Source organism: Rhinopithecus bieti, unplaced genomic scaffold (assembly GCF_001698545.2).
Source record: "Rhinopithecus bieti isolate Rb0 unplaced genomic scaffold, ASM169854v2 scaffold_574, whole genome shotgun sequence".
Lineage (NCBI taxonomy): Eukaryota > Metazoa > Chordata > Mammalia > Primates > Cercopithecidae > Rhinopithecus > Rhinopithecus bieti.
In genome coordinates this window covers 4,501,561-4,518,336 of record NW_016803605.1, presented here as the reverse complement: position 1 = coordinate 4,518,336, position 16,776 = coordinate 4,501,561, and the positions used below count along the sequence as shown (strand labels likewise).

Genomic DNA, 16,776 nt, shown 5'->3' with positions numbered 1-16,776 from the left:
TTTTTTTTTTTTTTTTTTTTTTTTTTTTTTTTTGTGGGGAGAACAAACATTCAGTCCATTGAACAGAGTAAGAATCACTATTGTGATGGACTCACTCATTTCTCTCCCTCTAAATGGAATAATACTCACTGCAACAATTCAAACAATGCAGAAATGTCTAAAGAAAATAAGGACCATTTGTAATTTCATCACCTAAAGATCGCCACTGTTAGGCACCAGTAGCATTTTAGTGTATACTTTTCTTTTTTAAAATTCTTTTTCTGTTATTTTAATTTTTGGTCTGGGAACCAATGGAATAATGTACACTTTTCAACTTACAATAGGGCTGTCTCAATAAACCCATCATATGTTGAAAATATTATAAGCTGAAAATGCACTTCTGATTTATATATTCAGCTTACAATGGGTTTAATCTGGATGTGACTCCATCGTAAGTTGAGGAGTGTGCTGAAAGTGTAGTACTTTTGTACCACAGCAAAGTGAAAATATTCTCAGCTGAACCAGAGGAAGTTGGGGACCATATGTGCATTCATATGCAAACATATTTCCTTCTTACCAGCAATGGGTTAATGTTATACATAACTTATGCAATTTTTCCCCACTGTATCACTGCCTCTTTTCAAGTCAATGAATATGTATTTACACTGTCTTTGGAAACATTGGACAGTATTCCATTGTTTGGATATGCCACACATAACCCATTTCCAATGGCGGGCATTTAGCTTTGTCCTTGTTTTCTTATTACAAACAGTGCAGTGATTAACACCTTTGTTTGTGTATCTTTGAATATAGGATCTTCATAGGATCACTTTCTTTAGAAACTGGTATATTGGCAGGTTAAAGGGTGTATGTTCTTTTAAGGCTTTTGTTGCATGGCACCAGATTTTGCACTGGAAAGGTTGAACCTAAACTCATGTGGAGCTTGCCTCCTTGGAGTGGAAAGGACCTGGGGATGCAGGACAGAAGGAAAGGAAAAAAGTGTCTTTATTAACAACCAATCACCCCACCACAAAGGATTATGCTAATTTATGCAACTGGCAATGTCTATTTTCACATATTCTTGCCAATACTGGATATTGTCATTCTGATATTTGTCAAGATTATAGGTGGAAAATATTGCAGTTTAAATGACCCTTTCTCCAATTAACAGTAAAGTTTGAATATCCTTTTATACATTCATTGGACATTTACCTTTTCTCTTTTGTGAGTTGCCTCTTTATATACTTATTGATTTGTGAGAACTCTTTATATAGGAGAGCAATCACAGCTCATTCAATGAATCCAGCTTCCAATATTTCACAAATATTGGCCTTTTGTTTGAGGTATTTGTAAAAAAGGGAAAAACTAATATGCTTGATCTACCTTTAAATCTGATGAAATACATAATTGAAATCAATCATTATTAAAATGTAACTGTTTTGCAATTGTTTTCCACAGTTTTCTGTAGGATAAGGCATTTCCCACTAGAAAGGTTTTTTTTCTTTTTCTGTTGATTTGTCCAGGTAAATCTGAGGCATTTTCCCCTGAAGTAGCGCCTCGAGGAACAGCAGAGAGGATGTTGAGGGACAGAGATCTAGAGGACGTTGAGAACACACAGGGCTGTGTCTGGGCCCTAGGAAGTGAGGAAGTGGAGAGGGTTGGGTAGTGGGGTCAGAACAGGTGTTCAGAGAGTAGTGCCAGGAGCTGCTGGGAGGGGAGGCGGCCGCACTCGGGAGGGGTGAGGAAGGTTTGCAGGTGACAGGCAGAGCTGGAGACCAGAGTCTATTGGCCAGAAGGTATCCTGGTTGCTGTGTGTGTGGGTGTGTGTGCACGCACGTGTATGTGTGTGTGTGTGTGTGTGAGTGCGTGTTCTAGTGCATGCCAGGGTGCAAGTGAGTGTGTGGCTGAGTGTGACCATGTGAGCGTGACTGTGTGTGTGACAGTGTGAGTGAAGCATGTGTATCAATGCACAGGGTTGAGGGAGGTAGGGAACAGAGAGAGATCTCTCAGTTCCTGGAAATCTGACATGTTTCTGACAGTCACTGGTTGCAATGAAAGTTTTAATTTCTACTTCTGAGAGAAAAGAAACCCTTGAGCCGAAAAAGCGTGCTCTAAACTTATGTCCTTATTCACATTTACGTCGATTTCGTGTGTACATTGATTTCCTGTCAAGAAGTTAAAGTGCCTGTTTATTTCTTCCTGTGTGCATCTTCCCATGGGGCCTGATTTTCTGTAAACTGCAGTTTATGGCTGGCGCTCACCTCGGGGTGCATTCTTCCCCGCTTTCCTCTGTTGCTAGGCTCATGGGGCTTCCCCCTCCTGTTCCATAATAGGGAGTCCCTTCCAGACTCTTCTTTCCTGACCCACTTCCTCGAGTTTGGACAGACCCGTGCCCTCTGCCCTCTCCTCCAGCATCCCTGCCCCAGAGCCTGCAGGGAAGGGAGGCTGGTGATGGTGACGCCCGTGTGCTCCATGTCTGTGTTACAGGTGTTTGAGATCCTACTGAGCCGAGGCTACTCGGAGAACAATTTCCGGGAAGACCTGAAGAGCCTCTATTTGAAACTCGGGCTCGAGAACAAAGCGATGATCTTTCTGTTCACGGATGCCCATGTGGTTGAGGAAGGCTTCCTGGAGCTCATCAACAACATGCTGACCTCAGGTACAGCCAAGGCTGGGGCCCAGTGTGGCCAGCTCCCTGCTGAGCTCTGAAGGGAGGTCGCTTTCTTCAGCAGTTACCACCTCCAGACACTGTGGCTAGCCCTGTCCGGGTGTCCCTGTTCCTCCCTCACAGTGGGCCCCTGAGATAGGTCTCATTATCTTCCTTGGCTCCTCCTGTCCTGGAGTCTCCCAAGTGTGCCCCCTTCTCTCCGTCTGCGATGATGGCAGTGCCCTTGCAGTAAGAACAGGTGGTGTCTGGGCATCTGGCCATGCCCTGGGCTGTGCTAAGTGTGCATCATGCATTCCTGTCTCCACAAAAACCTGATGAGAGGCCGAGTCTGGTGCCTCCCGCCTGTGATCCGAGCACTCTGGGAGGCCAAGGAGGGAGGATGGCTTGAGCCCAGGTGTTTGAGGCCCTGTCTTTACAAAAGTATTTTTAAAAAGTTCGCCAGGCATGATGGCATAAGCCTGTAGTCCCAGCTACTCAGGAGGCTGAGGCAGGAGGATTGCTTGAGCCTGGGAGGTTGAGGCTGTGGTGAGCCATGATCATGTTATTCCACTCCAACCTGGGCAACAGAGTGAGACCCTGTCTCCAAAAAACAAAACAAAACAAAAACAAAAAAAACTGAAAAACAATCAAACCTAATAGGGAAGGTACATATCACAGCTGAGGAAACTGAGGCCCCCTGTAGAGGGCTGAATGTAGAAGGCTGAATGGTGGCCCCCCAAAAGACACATCCTGGTCCTAAACCCCTGGAACTTGTGAATGAGACCTTTTTAAGAAAAAGTCTTCGCAGATGTAATTAAATTAAAGATCTTGAAATGCCTTCCTGGATTTAGGGTGGGTCCTAAATCCAGTGACAGCTGTCCTTATAAGAGAAGGCAGAGGGAGGTTGAAGACACAGAGAATAAGGTCCCATAAGGATTCCCACAAGCCACAGGATACCTAGAGCCACCGGAAGCCAGAGGAGGCAAAGAAGGATTTTTCCCCTGGAGCTTTCGGCAGGTTACCCTGAGACCTTGATTTCAGGCCTCCAGAACTGCAAGAGAGTCGGATGTCTGTATTTCTTGTCTTAAGCCACTCGCTTTGTGGTAATTAGTCATGGCTGCCCCAGAAATCTACTGGAGATGCCACCTACCTTATCCAAGGGCACCTTGCTGGGAAGGCACTGAGGTGGGACTTGAACACAGGACTTTTAACATCTTAGCCGAGCTCACAACCACTTTACTGTGTTTTTATCTTGTCTGCCCTGGGGCCCTGCAAAGATCCCTGCTGACTGCCTGGCCTAATGGCTTACAGGGACCTCTTTTCTTTCCCAGGGACCTATTTCATTGATTGCTTGTTTGTTTCAGGACCTGACCACATTCATTATTATATTGCCACGTTATTCATTGAGCCCTAGGCTCCCAGCGTTTACTATAAAAAATCTCTAACATAACAGTGAGGCTGAATGAATTTTTTCTGTGAACATCTGCCGGCATGCTGTCTAGATCCCTCCATTCACGTCTTACTGCACTTGCTTTGTCACACATGTAAACAGCTTTCCTTCCCTGCTTCCACCCATCTCGTTTTTAGATGCTTTCAAAGTCAATTGCACGTCACTGCTCTCCCCGCTAAATGCTTCTATGTGGCACTATGTAGAGTTCAAGTTTTGTTGAGTGTTTTCTTTTGATGTAAAAATTATGTACAGGGAAATGCACAACATTTTAAGTGTATATTTGCTGCATTTTGATCATTACATTTTAAGTCGCTTCCGTTTCAGTGGGTTGTCGGCTCCTTGAGAGGAGGGATTGTGTCATCCACCTGGATTTATTCCACAGTGTTTGTTCCAGACACTGGGTTTGGTAGGGAATAAGACGGTCATGACCTCTGCTCTCCTTGGAGCATACATTTCAGGGTGTGAGTGGGCTGGTTAACGACAACAACAAATATACAAACAGATACAGCAATTGCAGGTTGTGGCAAGTGTCATGAGAGCAAAGGGGAGGTGCTGTGAGAGAGAGTATGGGCAGGAGCCGTCTCAGGGCTGACAGGGGAGGCATCATTGTAGAGACTTTTCAGCTGAGGCCTGAGAGATGGTGTATGATCATACTCCCTGTGGTCGCTGTAGCAAATTTCCCCAAACAGCACAGATTTATTACCTTAGGCGCCTGGGGGTCAGAAATCAGAAAAGGGTCTTAAGGGGTTAAAATCAGGGTGTTGGCAGGGCTGGTTCCTTCCAGAGCTTCCTGGGGAGACTTTGTTTCCCTGTGTCTTCCAACTGCTTCAGGTCACCCTGTCGTGACTCCTTGGCTTGCATCCCTCCAGTATCTGCTTCTGTCATCCTGATGCAAACTCAGCTGCTTCTCCCTTGTAAGGACCCCTGTGATTGTCTCCAGCCCACCTGGATAATCAAGAGCATTCGCCCCATCTCACCATCCTTGACTGAGTTACATCCGCAAAGTCCTTTTTGCAGGAAACATAAGGAAACCTGTTGGCAGATTCCTGGACTTAGGATGCCATGGACACCTTTATGGAGCTGTTGTGTAGGGATCGGGATGGGGTGGAGGGGTCTATGACGTGGAACCTTGTGGGTCATTTATAGGAGATAAGGTTTTATTCTCGGTGCAATGATGTAGTCTAGATTTATGGGTTTTTAATTCTTTTATTTAATTAATTATTTCAGAGACAGGGTCTTGCTCTGTTGCCCAGGCCAGAATGTAGCGGCATGATTATAGGTCATCGTAGCTTCCAACTCCTGGACTTACACTATCTTCCTGTCCCAGCCTCTCAAGTAGCTGGGACTACAGGTGCATCCCACCAAAGCCAGCTAATTAAAAAAAATTTTTTAAGAGATGGGGTCTTGCTGTGTTGCCCAGGCTGGTCTTGAACTCCTGGGCTCTAGTGTTCTTCCTGCCTCAGCTTCCCAAAGTGTTGGGATTACAGGTGTGGCGGCGTTTGTTGACTGACTGCTGGTCACAGTTGGGCCAAAAGGGCCCCTGGCGAGTAACTGCCAGATGGTCTGATATCTAACAGGGGAGTCTTTGGGGCTCAGGCAGGGGACCAAGGCTGCGCCCAGCCAAAATTTGTTTTTAAAAGATCCCTCTGGTGCCCCATGGGGACTAGATTAGAGGGGAACAGGAATGGGAGAGGTGTCCAGTTTGGAGCTACCCCTGCAGTGTAGGCAGGAAGTGACAGTGATTGGAGGAGGGTGCGGCTCTGGGGACAGAGAGAAGCCGGTGGATTCATGAGGTATTCGGGAGGCAGAGCCAACAGGACTTGAATGGATTTGGATGTAGGTCGGGGAGGGGGTGGGTATCAGGGGCGACTCCCAGGTTTCTGGCAGAGAGAGTGATCGGTGCTTCCATTCGCCGAGATGAGGAAGACCAGGTCTGGGCTTGTGGTACTGTCAGCATGTTGAGTTTGCTGCACTAGGTGAGCAATGTGCGAATGTGATGTCGCATAGTGGATTAGTTTGCTGGGGCTGTCGTCACAAAGTGCCACGAACTGGGTGGTTTAAAACAACAGAAATCTACTCTCACAGTTCTGGAGGCCAGGAGCCCAGGATCATGGTGTCGGCAGAGCCTGTTCCTTCTGAGCTTTGGGTGGGGGAATCTGTTGCTGGTGGCTGCGGAGTCTTTGGTGTTCCTTGGCTTGTAGGCACAGCACTCCTATCCCTGTCTGCATTGTCACGTGGCCTTGCCCTTGTGTGCTATCTGTCTCTGTGTCCACATTTCCTCCCTTTATAAGGACACCTGTTGTATTGGATTAGGGACCATCTCAATGACCTCATTTCCACTTGATTATCTCTGTAAAGACAATTTCCAAATAAGGTCACAATCTGAGCTACTCGGGGGACTTCAGCCTATCTTTTCTGGGGGGACATGCAACTTCAGCCATAATACATAGGCAGTGTGTACATGAGTCTGGTTCTCAGAATAGGGGCCCAGGGTGGGGATATCAATTTCAGAGCCACTGACACATGGTTTGTAAAGCCATGGGACCCGAGTAAAGCATCCAGGGAGAGCCCAGCACTGAGTTCAGGTGGAAGAGGAATGAGCGAGAGACAGAGGGCAGGCGGAGCCCCAAGAGCGAGAGACTGAGAGGGCAGGTGGGGCCACGGGAGTGAGTGAGAGACTGAGAGGGCAGGCGGAGCACGGGGAGGGAGAAACTGAGAGGACAGGTGGAGCACGGGGAGCGAGAGACTGAAAGGGCAGGCGGAGTACGGGGAGTGAGAGACTGAGAGGGCAGGCGGAGCATGGGAGTGAGTTCCTCTTTGTCTCTCGCAGTCTTGGGAACAGTGTCGAAGATCCCCAAGACCATCCCAGCTCTGTGACTCGCTAGGAGGACTCGCAGGACTCAGCATGTGGTCTTGCTCATGACTGTGAGTCATTACAGCAAAAGGACACAGAGCAACATCAGCAGAGGGAAAAGGCACATGGGGGACCCTGGGGAAGACCAGTCTCAAGCCTCGGAGTCCTCTTCCCGGGGAGTCACACAGGACACGCTTAATCCCCCAACATCGAGTTGTGGCAACTCTGTGAAGTACTGCCCACCAGGGGAGCTAGTTGGAGACTCAGTGATCTGGGATTTTCTTGGGGTGCTCATGTAGGCACCTCTACCTGGCACGTGCCAAAATCCCAGATGCCCGGAGGGAGAGCGGGTAGTCAGCACAGAATATGTTGCATACGCAAGCAGTGTGGGCACAATGGTTAGGCTGTTCTTGCATTGCTATAAAGAAATACCTTAGGCTGGATAATTTATAAAGAAAAGAGGTTTATGTGGCTCACAGTGCCACAGGCTGTACAGGAAGCATGGTGCTGATTTCTGGGGAGGCCTCAGGAAACTTACAGTCACGGCAGAAGGTGAAGGGGGAGCAGGCGCGTCCCATGGCCAGAGTAGGAGCAAGGCTAGGGGAGGGGCTACGCACTTTCAAACAACCAGATCTCATGAGAACTCACTCACGCTCACAAGAACAGCACCAAGGGGATGGTGCTAAACCATTCATGAGAAATCTGCCCCCATGATCCAGTCACCTCCCACCAGGCCCTACCTCCAACATTGGGGATTACAATTCGACATGAGATTTGGTGGGGACACAGATCCAAACCACATCCCATGTTGGGCCACTCTTATCAGTGAATCAGGGAGAAAGCCCTTCAGGAATCTAAGTTCCCAGGTGCCAGCTCTGGGTCCACCTGGTGAGTGGGCCTTTCAGAGGTGAGCAGCTGTGGCCTGCCACGTTAACTCTTCCCTGCACAGGAGAACGTCAGAGAGGGCGTTAAAATGTATTACATAATTTGGAACGGCGTAGACATGGGAAAGAAGTCCACGTAGCCAGGGTTTCTCGACCACGTGCTATTGACGTTTGGGTCTGGGTTGTTGTGGTGGGGCTCTCCTAGGCACTCTGGGACGTTCAGCAGCATCCCTGGCCTTGAACTATTGGATGCCGGTAGCAATCTCCCTGCCAAGTTGCAACAAGCAGAAATATCTCCAGACATTGCCCAGTATTTCCTGGGGGCAAATCCCAGCTGAAAATCCCTGCTTCCGAGTTACAGGCAAGTGAGGCTTCCTCATGCTCTGTATGCTCACCTGTGATGCTCACGGTCATCCTCCCAGGTGAGCTGGCAGCGTCTAGGATCCCCATTTGACAGACAGCTCTAAGGGCTTCCCATGAGGCAGCAGGAAGCCTCGGGTCTCAAGTCAGGCCCACACCCTGCTCTCTGGACTCGGCACCTGCGGCTGTTTCCACACCTTCCGTCACTTCAGTCAGTGCCTAGAGAGGTCGTGACCCTGGGACTCAGAGAGATCATCAGCATGTCTTCCTTTTCCAGGAATTGTACCTGCGCTTTTCCCTGAAGAGGAGAAGGAGTCTATCCTGAGTCAGATTGGACAGGAAGCTCTGAAGCAAGGCATGGGGCCGGCCAAGGAGTCCGTGTGGCAGTACTTTGTGAACAAAAGTGCAAATAACCTGCACATTGTCCTGGGCATGTCGCCAGTGGGGGACACCCTGAGGACCTGGTGCAGAAACTTCCCAGGTACCCATGGTGGAGCCTGTGAACCCATTTCCCCTGCTTTGGCAGGGTGTGTGACTGAGGGTCTGTCCACACCTCTAGAGGTTCCCCCAGCAAAGTAAAACAAGACATAACCATTAGGTGGAAATGTGGGCTCTGCACTGTAGCTTGGGGCTCACTGCCCCATCCACGCCAGTGGGCGTGGATGATGTCCCTCTGACAGGAGGATGTGCCCACGCTCCTGCATGCGAGGCCCGCATGCAGTGTGTGGAGGGTGGCTCCCTGCTTCCTTCCATTTGGGAAAATTCCACCAGCCACATGCCAACCTTTAGAGCAGAGGTTTCTAGTGGGTGGGGCAGGGGCGGGGGAGGTTGTCTCCCAGGAGACTCTTGGCAATGCCTGGAGACATTTTTGGTCGTCACACCTCCAGGGAGCGTGCAGTGTAGTTAGTACTGGCATCTACTGGGTAGAAGCCAGGTGGCATCTACTGGGTAGAAGCCAGGGATGCTGCAAAGCACCCTACAGTGCACAACCAGCCCCTGCCACAAAGGATTACAGCTCACATGTCAATAGCGCCAAGGGTGAGGAACTCTGCTTTTGATGAACTAGATTTGAATACATCTGGCTCATTCAGCAACTTGTTGGCTATTGTAGATGGCATCCATGTTCTTGAGTGTCTCAGGGTTGCAGAGTGAACATCCTTTTTTCTATTTTTTTTTTTTTTTTTTTTTTTTTTTTTTTTGAGACAGAGTCTTGCTCTGTCACCCAGGTTAGAGTGCAGTGGCACCATCATAGCTCACTGCAGCTTCGAGCCCCTGGGCTCAAGTGAGCCTCTCACCTCAGCCTTCCTAGTGGCTGGGACTATAGGCGTGCACCACCACGCTGCCTGGCTGATTTTTTTTTTCTTTGAGCCAGGGTCTCACTCTGTTGCCTAGACTGGAGTGCAGTGGTGCGATCTCGGCTCACCACAACCTCCGCCTCCTGGGTTCAAGCGATTTTCCCTCCTCAGCCTCCCGAGTAGCTGGGATTACAAGTGCACACCAGTACTGCCCGGCTAATTTTTGTATTTTTAGTAGAAATGGAGTTTTGCCATGTTGACCAGGCAGGTCTTGAACTCCTGACCTCAAATGATCCACCTGCCTTGGCCTCCCAAAGTGCTGGGATTATGGGTGTGAGCCACCACACCCAGCCCTGATTTTTGTATTTTTTATAGAGACAGAGTCTTGCCACATTGTCCAGGCCAGGAGCATCTTTTTAATCTCTCTTTCCTTTCAAGGTATGGTAAATAACACTGGTATTGACTGGTTCATGCCCTGGCCTCCCCAAGCCCTCCATGCGGTTGCAAAGTCATTTCTAGGTAAGTCACAGCTGTTATGAGAACTACATTATTGATACAACAAAGCAATTTATTATCACTTCTCTGACTTTGAATTCTGGTCTTGTAGATTTCTTCACTGGAAAACCCTATGGTAACAAATGGCTTTTAATTTTGTTAGTATGTTTTTGATTTATATTTGGTGTTTTAGCCCAAAGATATTTCAGGAGACTTAATAAGGACAATTTAGGATAAAAATTGATTAGGTGTTCTCCACAGCAGCAGTTGGCAAAACCATGGTCTGCTGTCTAGTTGGCCCCTTACTTGTTTTAGTAAATAAAGTTTTATTAGTACACAGACTCACTCATTAATTAACACATTGTCTCTGGCTGCTTTTATGCTACAACTGCAAAGCTGAATAATTGCAACAGAGACTGTATGAGTACTGTTTGGCTCTTTGTAGAAAACATGTGCTGGCCTCTACCCAAAGAATGCTCCAAGGACAATTCAGCAAACATTCTGCTTTCTCATTTCTAGTGTTTCAAACACCTAAGGCCTTGGATATTAATTTTTTTTTTTTTTTTTTTGAGATGGAGTCTCGCTCTGTCACCCAGGCTGGAGGGCGGTGGCCGGGATCTCAGCTCACTGCAAGTTCCACCTCCTGGGTTTATGCCATTCTCCTGCCTCAGCCTCCTGAGTAGCTGGGACTACAGGCGCCCGCCACCTCGCCCGGCTAGTTTTTTGTATTTTTTAGTAGAGGCAGGGTTTCGATCTCCTGACCTCGTGATCCGCCCGTCTCGGCCTCCCAAAGTGCTGGGATTACAGGCTTGAGCCACGGCGCCCAGCCGGATATTAATTTTAATCTTTGAAGAAGAAAGGAAGTCTGTCTTCAGGGAACATCTTTTTCTTTGGACCTAACTTGAGCAGATTTATGAGGAATGACACTGGGTAACCTTGAAAATAGTTTCAACCTTATAAATCTGTACTCGATAATAAATAAATAAATAAATATTCCTATATATAAGAAGAAATCATAACTTTAATCGTAATGCAGTTTTAGGGGAAAAGGGGCCAAGAGAATGACTCTTTTCTGATGATATATCTCAGGTCCAGATGGTAAATATTTACAGTTCTTTCGCAGCTCCTCGATTCTGCCATTTTATCATGAAAGCGGTCACAGACAACACGTAAATGAATTGCTATGGCTATGTTTCATTTACAGAAACGGGGTGGGCTGGATGTGTCGTTTGGCCTGTGGTTGGCCAGCCCCGACACAGATGCACCCTTGTTCTCAGAGGCGTGTTTGCCATTTTCATGTGTGAAGTGCTTGTGTTTGCTTTCAGTATTCAGTGTTCCAGCATCATAAATAATGCTGCCTAGAATTTGCTTAGAACTCCTTTTCCTTAGAATATACTCCCTGGAGGCCGGGCGCAGTGGCTCACACCTGTAATCCCAGCACTTTGGGAGGCCGAGGTGGATGGATCACTTGAGCCCAGGAGTTCGAGACCAGCCTGGGCAAAATGGTGAAACCCGTATTTACTAAAAATACAAAAATTAGCCAGGTGTGGTGGCAGGCACCTGTAATCCCAGCTACTCAGGAGACTGAGTCATGAGAATTGCTTGAGCCCAGGAGGCAGAGGTTGCAGTGAGCCGAGTTCGTGCCACTGCTCTCCATCCTGGGAAACAGAGTGAGACCTCTCTCTCTCTCTCTCTCTCACACACACACACACACACACACACACATACACACACACACACACACACACAGAGAATATATCCCCTGGAATTGAGATGACTATGCCCAAAGGTACAGGTATTTGTGAGGCACAGTTTTTCCTGCACACTGTAAAATAGGCCCTGGGGCTGTGTTTTGCTAACCCCGGAATAACAAGACGAGCTCTGCAGAATCTGGATTAATCAGTACTTTCAATCTGTCTTTCCTTCATTTTAACGTGAGACATTCTCTGCTTTGAGCTGAATGCATTTAACAGCCTATCAGATGATCTAGGTGATGTGATCTTGACACTGGAAGCCATCATTAATTCTTTCAGCAGGTGTATAGGAAGGCCCACCCTTGCCAGTATGTGCTGGGTGTCATCCAGCGGTGGGTAACTGAATAATCCCACCCAGCCCCTGGGCGGGCAGGGAGGGCAACAGGCAGAGACAGAGGTGGTGATTGCTTCTGAAAACCCAAGGCTCTTCTGCCATGGTGTCTTGGCCTTTAGGGAAGACAGGGCTTCCTAACAGTAGGGAAGGAATTGGGCAACAGAGTAAGACCCTGTCTCAAAAAACAAAAACAAACAAACAAAAAAGGATTGGCATGGATCACTGCTGTGGTCCTGAAAAGCCACCGATAAGTGATAGCTGTTCTTTTCTTGTCCGATTAAAAACTTTAACATCATTTTTTATCACAGTAAAATATATGTAACCTAACATGTTCCATTTTAAGCATTTTGAAACGTACATCTGGCACTAATCACATTCGTAATGTTGTGAAACCAATACCACTATCTGTCGCCAAAACTTTTTCATCATCCCAAACTGAAACTCCATACCCATTAAACACTAGCTCCCCGCCGCCCCTCCCTCCAGCCCCTGGCAACCTCGAATCTACTTTCTGTCTGGATGAATTTGCCTATTCTAGAGAGGGTTTGTGTGCGTGGAATCATGCAATATTTGTCCTTTGGTGTCTGGCATCTTTCACTTAGCATCATGTTTTTGGGGCTCATCCATGTTTCAGCATTGGAACTTCATTCCTTTTACAAGTGAATACTATCCCTGGTATAGATAGGATACATTTTGTTCACCCATTCCTCTATTGCTGGACACTTGGGTCCTTTCCACCTTGTGGTTATTGTGATAGTCTACAGTAAACGTTGGCATACAAGAATTCATTTGAGTCCCTGTTTTTCAGTTCTTTGGGGTATATACCTAGGAGTGGAATTGTTGAGTCATATAATAATTTTATATTTGACTCTTTGAAGAGCCACTGTTTTCCTTTCTTAAGAAACATGGCCGGGTGCGATGACTCACACCTGTAATCCCAGCACTTTGTGGGGCTGAGGTGGGCCGATCGCTTTAGCTCAGGAGTTGAGACCAGCCTGGGCAACTTGGGTGAAACCTCGCCTCTACAAAATAATACAAAAAATTACCCAGGCATGGTGGCCCACGCCTGTAGTCCCAGCTACTTGGGAGGCTGAAGTGGGAGGATCACCTGTGTCCGGGAGATGGAGGCTGCAGTGAGCCATGACCACGCCACTGCACTCCAGCCTGGGCAACAGAGTGAGAGCCTGTGTCAAAAAAAAAAAAAAAAAAAAAAAAAGGACAGAATACACCAGTGAAATGACCGACATTTTTAGATTGGATTTTAAAAAACCACAACTACATTCTGTGGCACATCTAAATATAAAGATATGGGTAAGCTGAAAACAGATTGGAAAAAGATATATGATGAAAACACTAACCAAAAGAAAGCTTTGTAGCTGCAGGAAAACTCATAAAATTAGGGAAAGTAGAGTTAAGCAAAAAGCAGTATTAGAACTAAAGGATAAATTTCAAAATGGTAAAAGGTTTGATTCATCAGGGAGCTAACACAATTCTAAAGTTGATGTACCTGATACATCAGCTTCAAAGTGCATGGAGAAGAGAGCTANGGCCAGATCTCAGCTCACTGCAAGCTCCGCCTCCCAGGTTCACGCCATTCTCCCGCCTCAGCCTCCCGAGTAGCTGGGACTACAGGCGCCCGCCACCTCGCCCGGCTAATTTTTTGTATTTTTTAGTAGAGACGGGGTTTCACCATGTTAGCCAGGATGGTCTCCATCTCCTGACCTCGTGATCCGCCCGTCTCGGCCTCCCAAAGTGCTGGGATTACAGGCTTGAGCCACCGCGCCTGGCCGAAAAATATATTTTTTATTCCTTCCTCTTCAGGGTGTAATCCAATGATCCCGGCAGAAAATATAGAAAATGTGGTAAAGCATGTTGTTTTGGTTCACCAGTCCGTGGGCCACTACAGCAAACAGTTTCTACAGAAATTGAGGCGCAGCAACTATGTCACTCCCAAGAACTACCTTGATTTTATTCACACCTATTCAAAATTGCTGGATGAGAAAACTCAGTATAATATAGGTAAGCCTGGGGGATGGGGTGGTTGACAGAGGTCATTCTTATTTATGGGTAAGGATTCGAACGCTGATCTTTTCTTTAGTAAGATCAGCCGTCTTCAGTATTGAGGCCAAGTGAAGCACATCTTGGATTTTGCATCTTGGAGCAATTCTTTCATGTAGGACCCTGGCATGTCCCTATTTTTATTCTCAGTGTTGAGTCATAGGCTTTGAAGCTTTACATTTTCATCACATTAGCAATGTTTCAATTTTTTTTTTTTTTTGAGATGGAGTCTCGCTCTGTTGCCCAGGCTGGAGTGCATTGGCCGGATCTCAGCTCACTGCAAGCTCTGCCTCCTGGGTTTACGCCATTCTCCTGCCTCAGCCTCCCGAGTAGCTGGGACTACAGGCGCCCGCCACCTCACCCAGCTAGTTTTTTGTATTTTTTAGTAGAGACGGGTTTTCACGGTGTTAGCCAGGATGGTCTCGATCTCCTGACCTCGTGATCCGCCCGTCTCGGCCTCCCAAAGTGCTGGGATTACAGGCTTGAGCCACCGCGCCCGGCCTCAATTTTGTTTTTTATCTTAGAGATAGGGTCTCTGTTTCCCAGGCTGGAGTGCAGTGGTGCAGTCATGGCTCACTGCAGCCTCAACCTCCTGGGCTCATGTGCTCCTCCCGCCTCAGCCTCCTGAGTAGCTGGGACCACAGGTGCAGCCACCATGCCTGGCACACATTAGAGATACTGTCTGCTGCAGCAGCATGCACTGCTGGACAGGGCTTTTTAAAAAGTGCTCTGGCTATTGGCCAAGGGAAGCACTGTTTTCAGATATATATTCATTTTGGCTGATGCCATGTCAGTATGGCAGTGGAGGTACTGAAAGACACGTGCCATCTTGTAAAAATGTTTTGTTTTGTTTTGATAAGCTGAAGTTAGGCAAATCCCAGTGATTGTGTTGGGAACAGTGGCCACCTCGACAATGAACATAGGTGCCCTCTTTCCTCAGCTCAGTGCAAGCGTCTGGACGGGGGACTGGACAAGCTGAAGGAGGCCACCATCCAGCTGGACGAGCTGAACCAGAAGCTGGCCGAGCAGAAAGTCGTGCTGGCCGAGAAGTCTGCCGCCTGCGAGGCCTTGCTGGAGGAGATCGCCGTCAACACCGCTGTAGGTGGGTAAGGGCCAGGGCCAGGGCAGCCCATCCCCAACACCACCGTAGGTGAGTGAGGGTGGGGGCCGGGCAGCCCATCCCCCAGCAGGACAGGGCTCTGCCGGGACGTCCCTGCGAAACTGCTTGTAGGCACCAAGCATGCCATCTTGACCCTGCAATTCCTGTTTCTTTCTGAATTCGTGTCCAGCCAGTCTCATCCCTTTTCATAAGCACTGAGACGCTACCATATGTAGGTCCGTGCGCTAGTAGCCTGAGGATGTGCCAGGGAATGGAAAAGTCATTCGACCCTCAATGGGCTGGTGAACTAAGTCCGTGGGTTGAAATGACCTAAGCCTTGGCATCATCGATGCGGGACTTTCTTGGCTCCCCTTGAAACTGTTTCAAGGTTCTTTCTTGGGCTCCTTCCCTTGGTCTTCCTGGCCAAGGCTCTGTGTCACCTGCACTGTCCTGCTCTTGACGACTCTACCCTCCTGCGATGCCTGGCACAGGACAGCTCCTGGAGCCCACAGCTCTGTGCCTGGCCTCTAACCCTCCTCTCTGGGTCTTTGGGCCACTGGTTTCTGATGTGTACCCTCCCCAGCTCATTCTCAGATTCCTGCAGATGCTACTCGACCTGCCTGCCTCTTCCTTCTCCTGCTGGTCTGTGTTTGTGCTGCTGCTAAGTGTCATCTCGGTTCAGTTCCTTTGTCATTGCACCCGGCCCTGTGCACAGGATCCATTTGTCATCACTCTGGCACCAGCACCCTAACTTGGTGTTGGCAAACTGCCTCTCCCCAACTCCCAGTGCCTGCCATCATTAGAATAAGGATGGGCTTATTCTAACCCTGGCAGACCAATTAGAAGTTATCTGGGACTGCACATTTTGAGTCAACCTACAAGACTGAAGATTATTTGTGTTCATTTATTGCATGGCCGTGCTGTGAAGAGACTGCATTCAGTGACCGAGCCCAGATCCCCGAGACGCCTCTAGTTTATGTGTTTCAGCATCTTCCATGTCCGTGAGCTACCACGTCTTCTTATAACAATTTCACATTTTTCTTAACTCGACCGTTGTTAGCTTCTGTTGCTTGCAACCAAAGCAACTTAATCGATAGATATCCTTTCCCAGGAATTTGTGGCGACTCCCTGCTGCCTGTTTTGATGCTGGGTCCTCACTGTGGCCATCGTCAATCCCTCTGTGTCATCTTGCCCACCTAATTTCCCATGACACCCTGTCGCCTGCTCACAGCATCACCTCTTCATGCCCGTGTGAGTCCTGCAGTAATGTGCTCTTTCTCTCCCTTCGGTCTGCTGAGAATATCCATGCCACATCTCTCTTCCTATCCGTGTTTCTTCTACCAGAACTTTGATCAAATGCCTCATTCCCACATAGCTGCACTTTGCTTTCATCTGTCTTTTAAAAACTATATATTTCTGGCCCCCTAGATGTAAAAAACTATATATTCCTGGCCCCTTAGATGTAAAACTAGACTGGAAGTGTCTTGAAGGGAGCTGTTATTCCTCGTATTCATCTGTCCAAACAGCAGATACTGACTTCAGCTTCGTGGCAGGCACCATGGTGGGG

At 47.9% G+C, this 16,776-nt stretch overlaps 1 protein-coding gene across 1 annotated transcript in view; it reads left to right on the top strand.

Moving 5' to 3' along the window:
- Positions 1 to 16,776, top strand: part of DNAH10 (dynein axonemal heavy chain 10) — a 189,967-nt gene that overhangs the window by 139,324 nt on the left and 33,867 nt on the right. Inside the window, 5 exon segments of the mRNA XM_017888965.1 lie at positions 2,467 to 2,638; positions 8,452 to 8,655; positions 9,908 to 9,988; positions 13,874 to 14,071; positions 15,051 to 15,212. Of these exon segments, the coding sequence (XP_017744454.1) occupies positions 2,467 to 2,638; positions 8,452 to 8,655; positions 9,908 to 9,988; positions 13,874 to 14,071; positions 15,051 to 15,212 (817 nt within the window).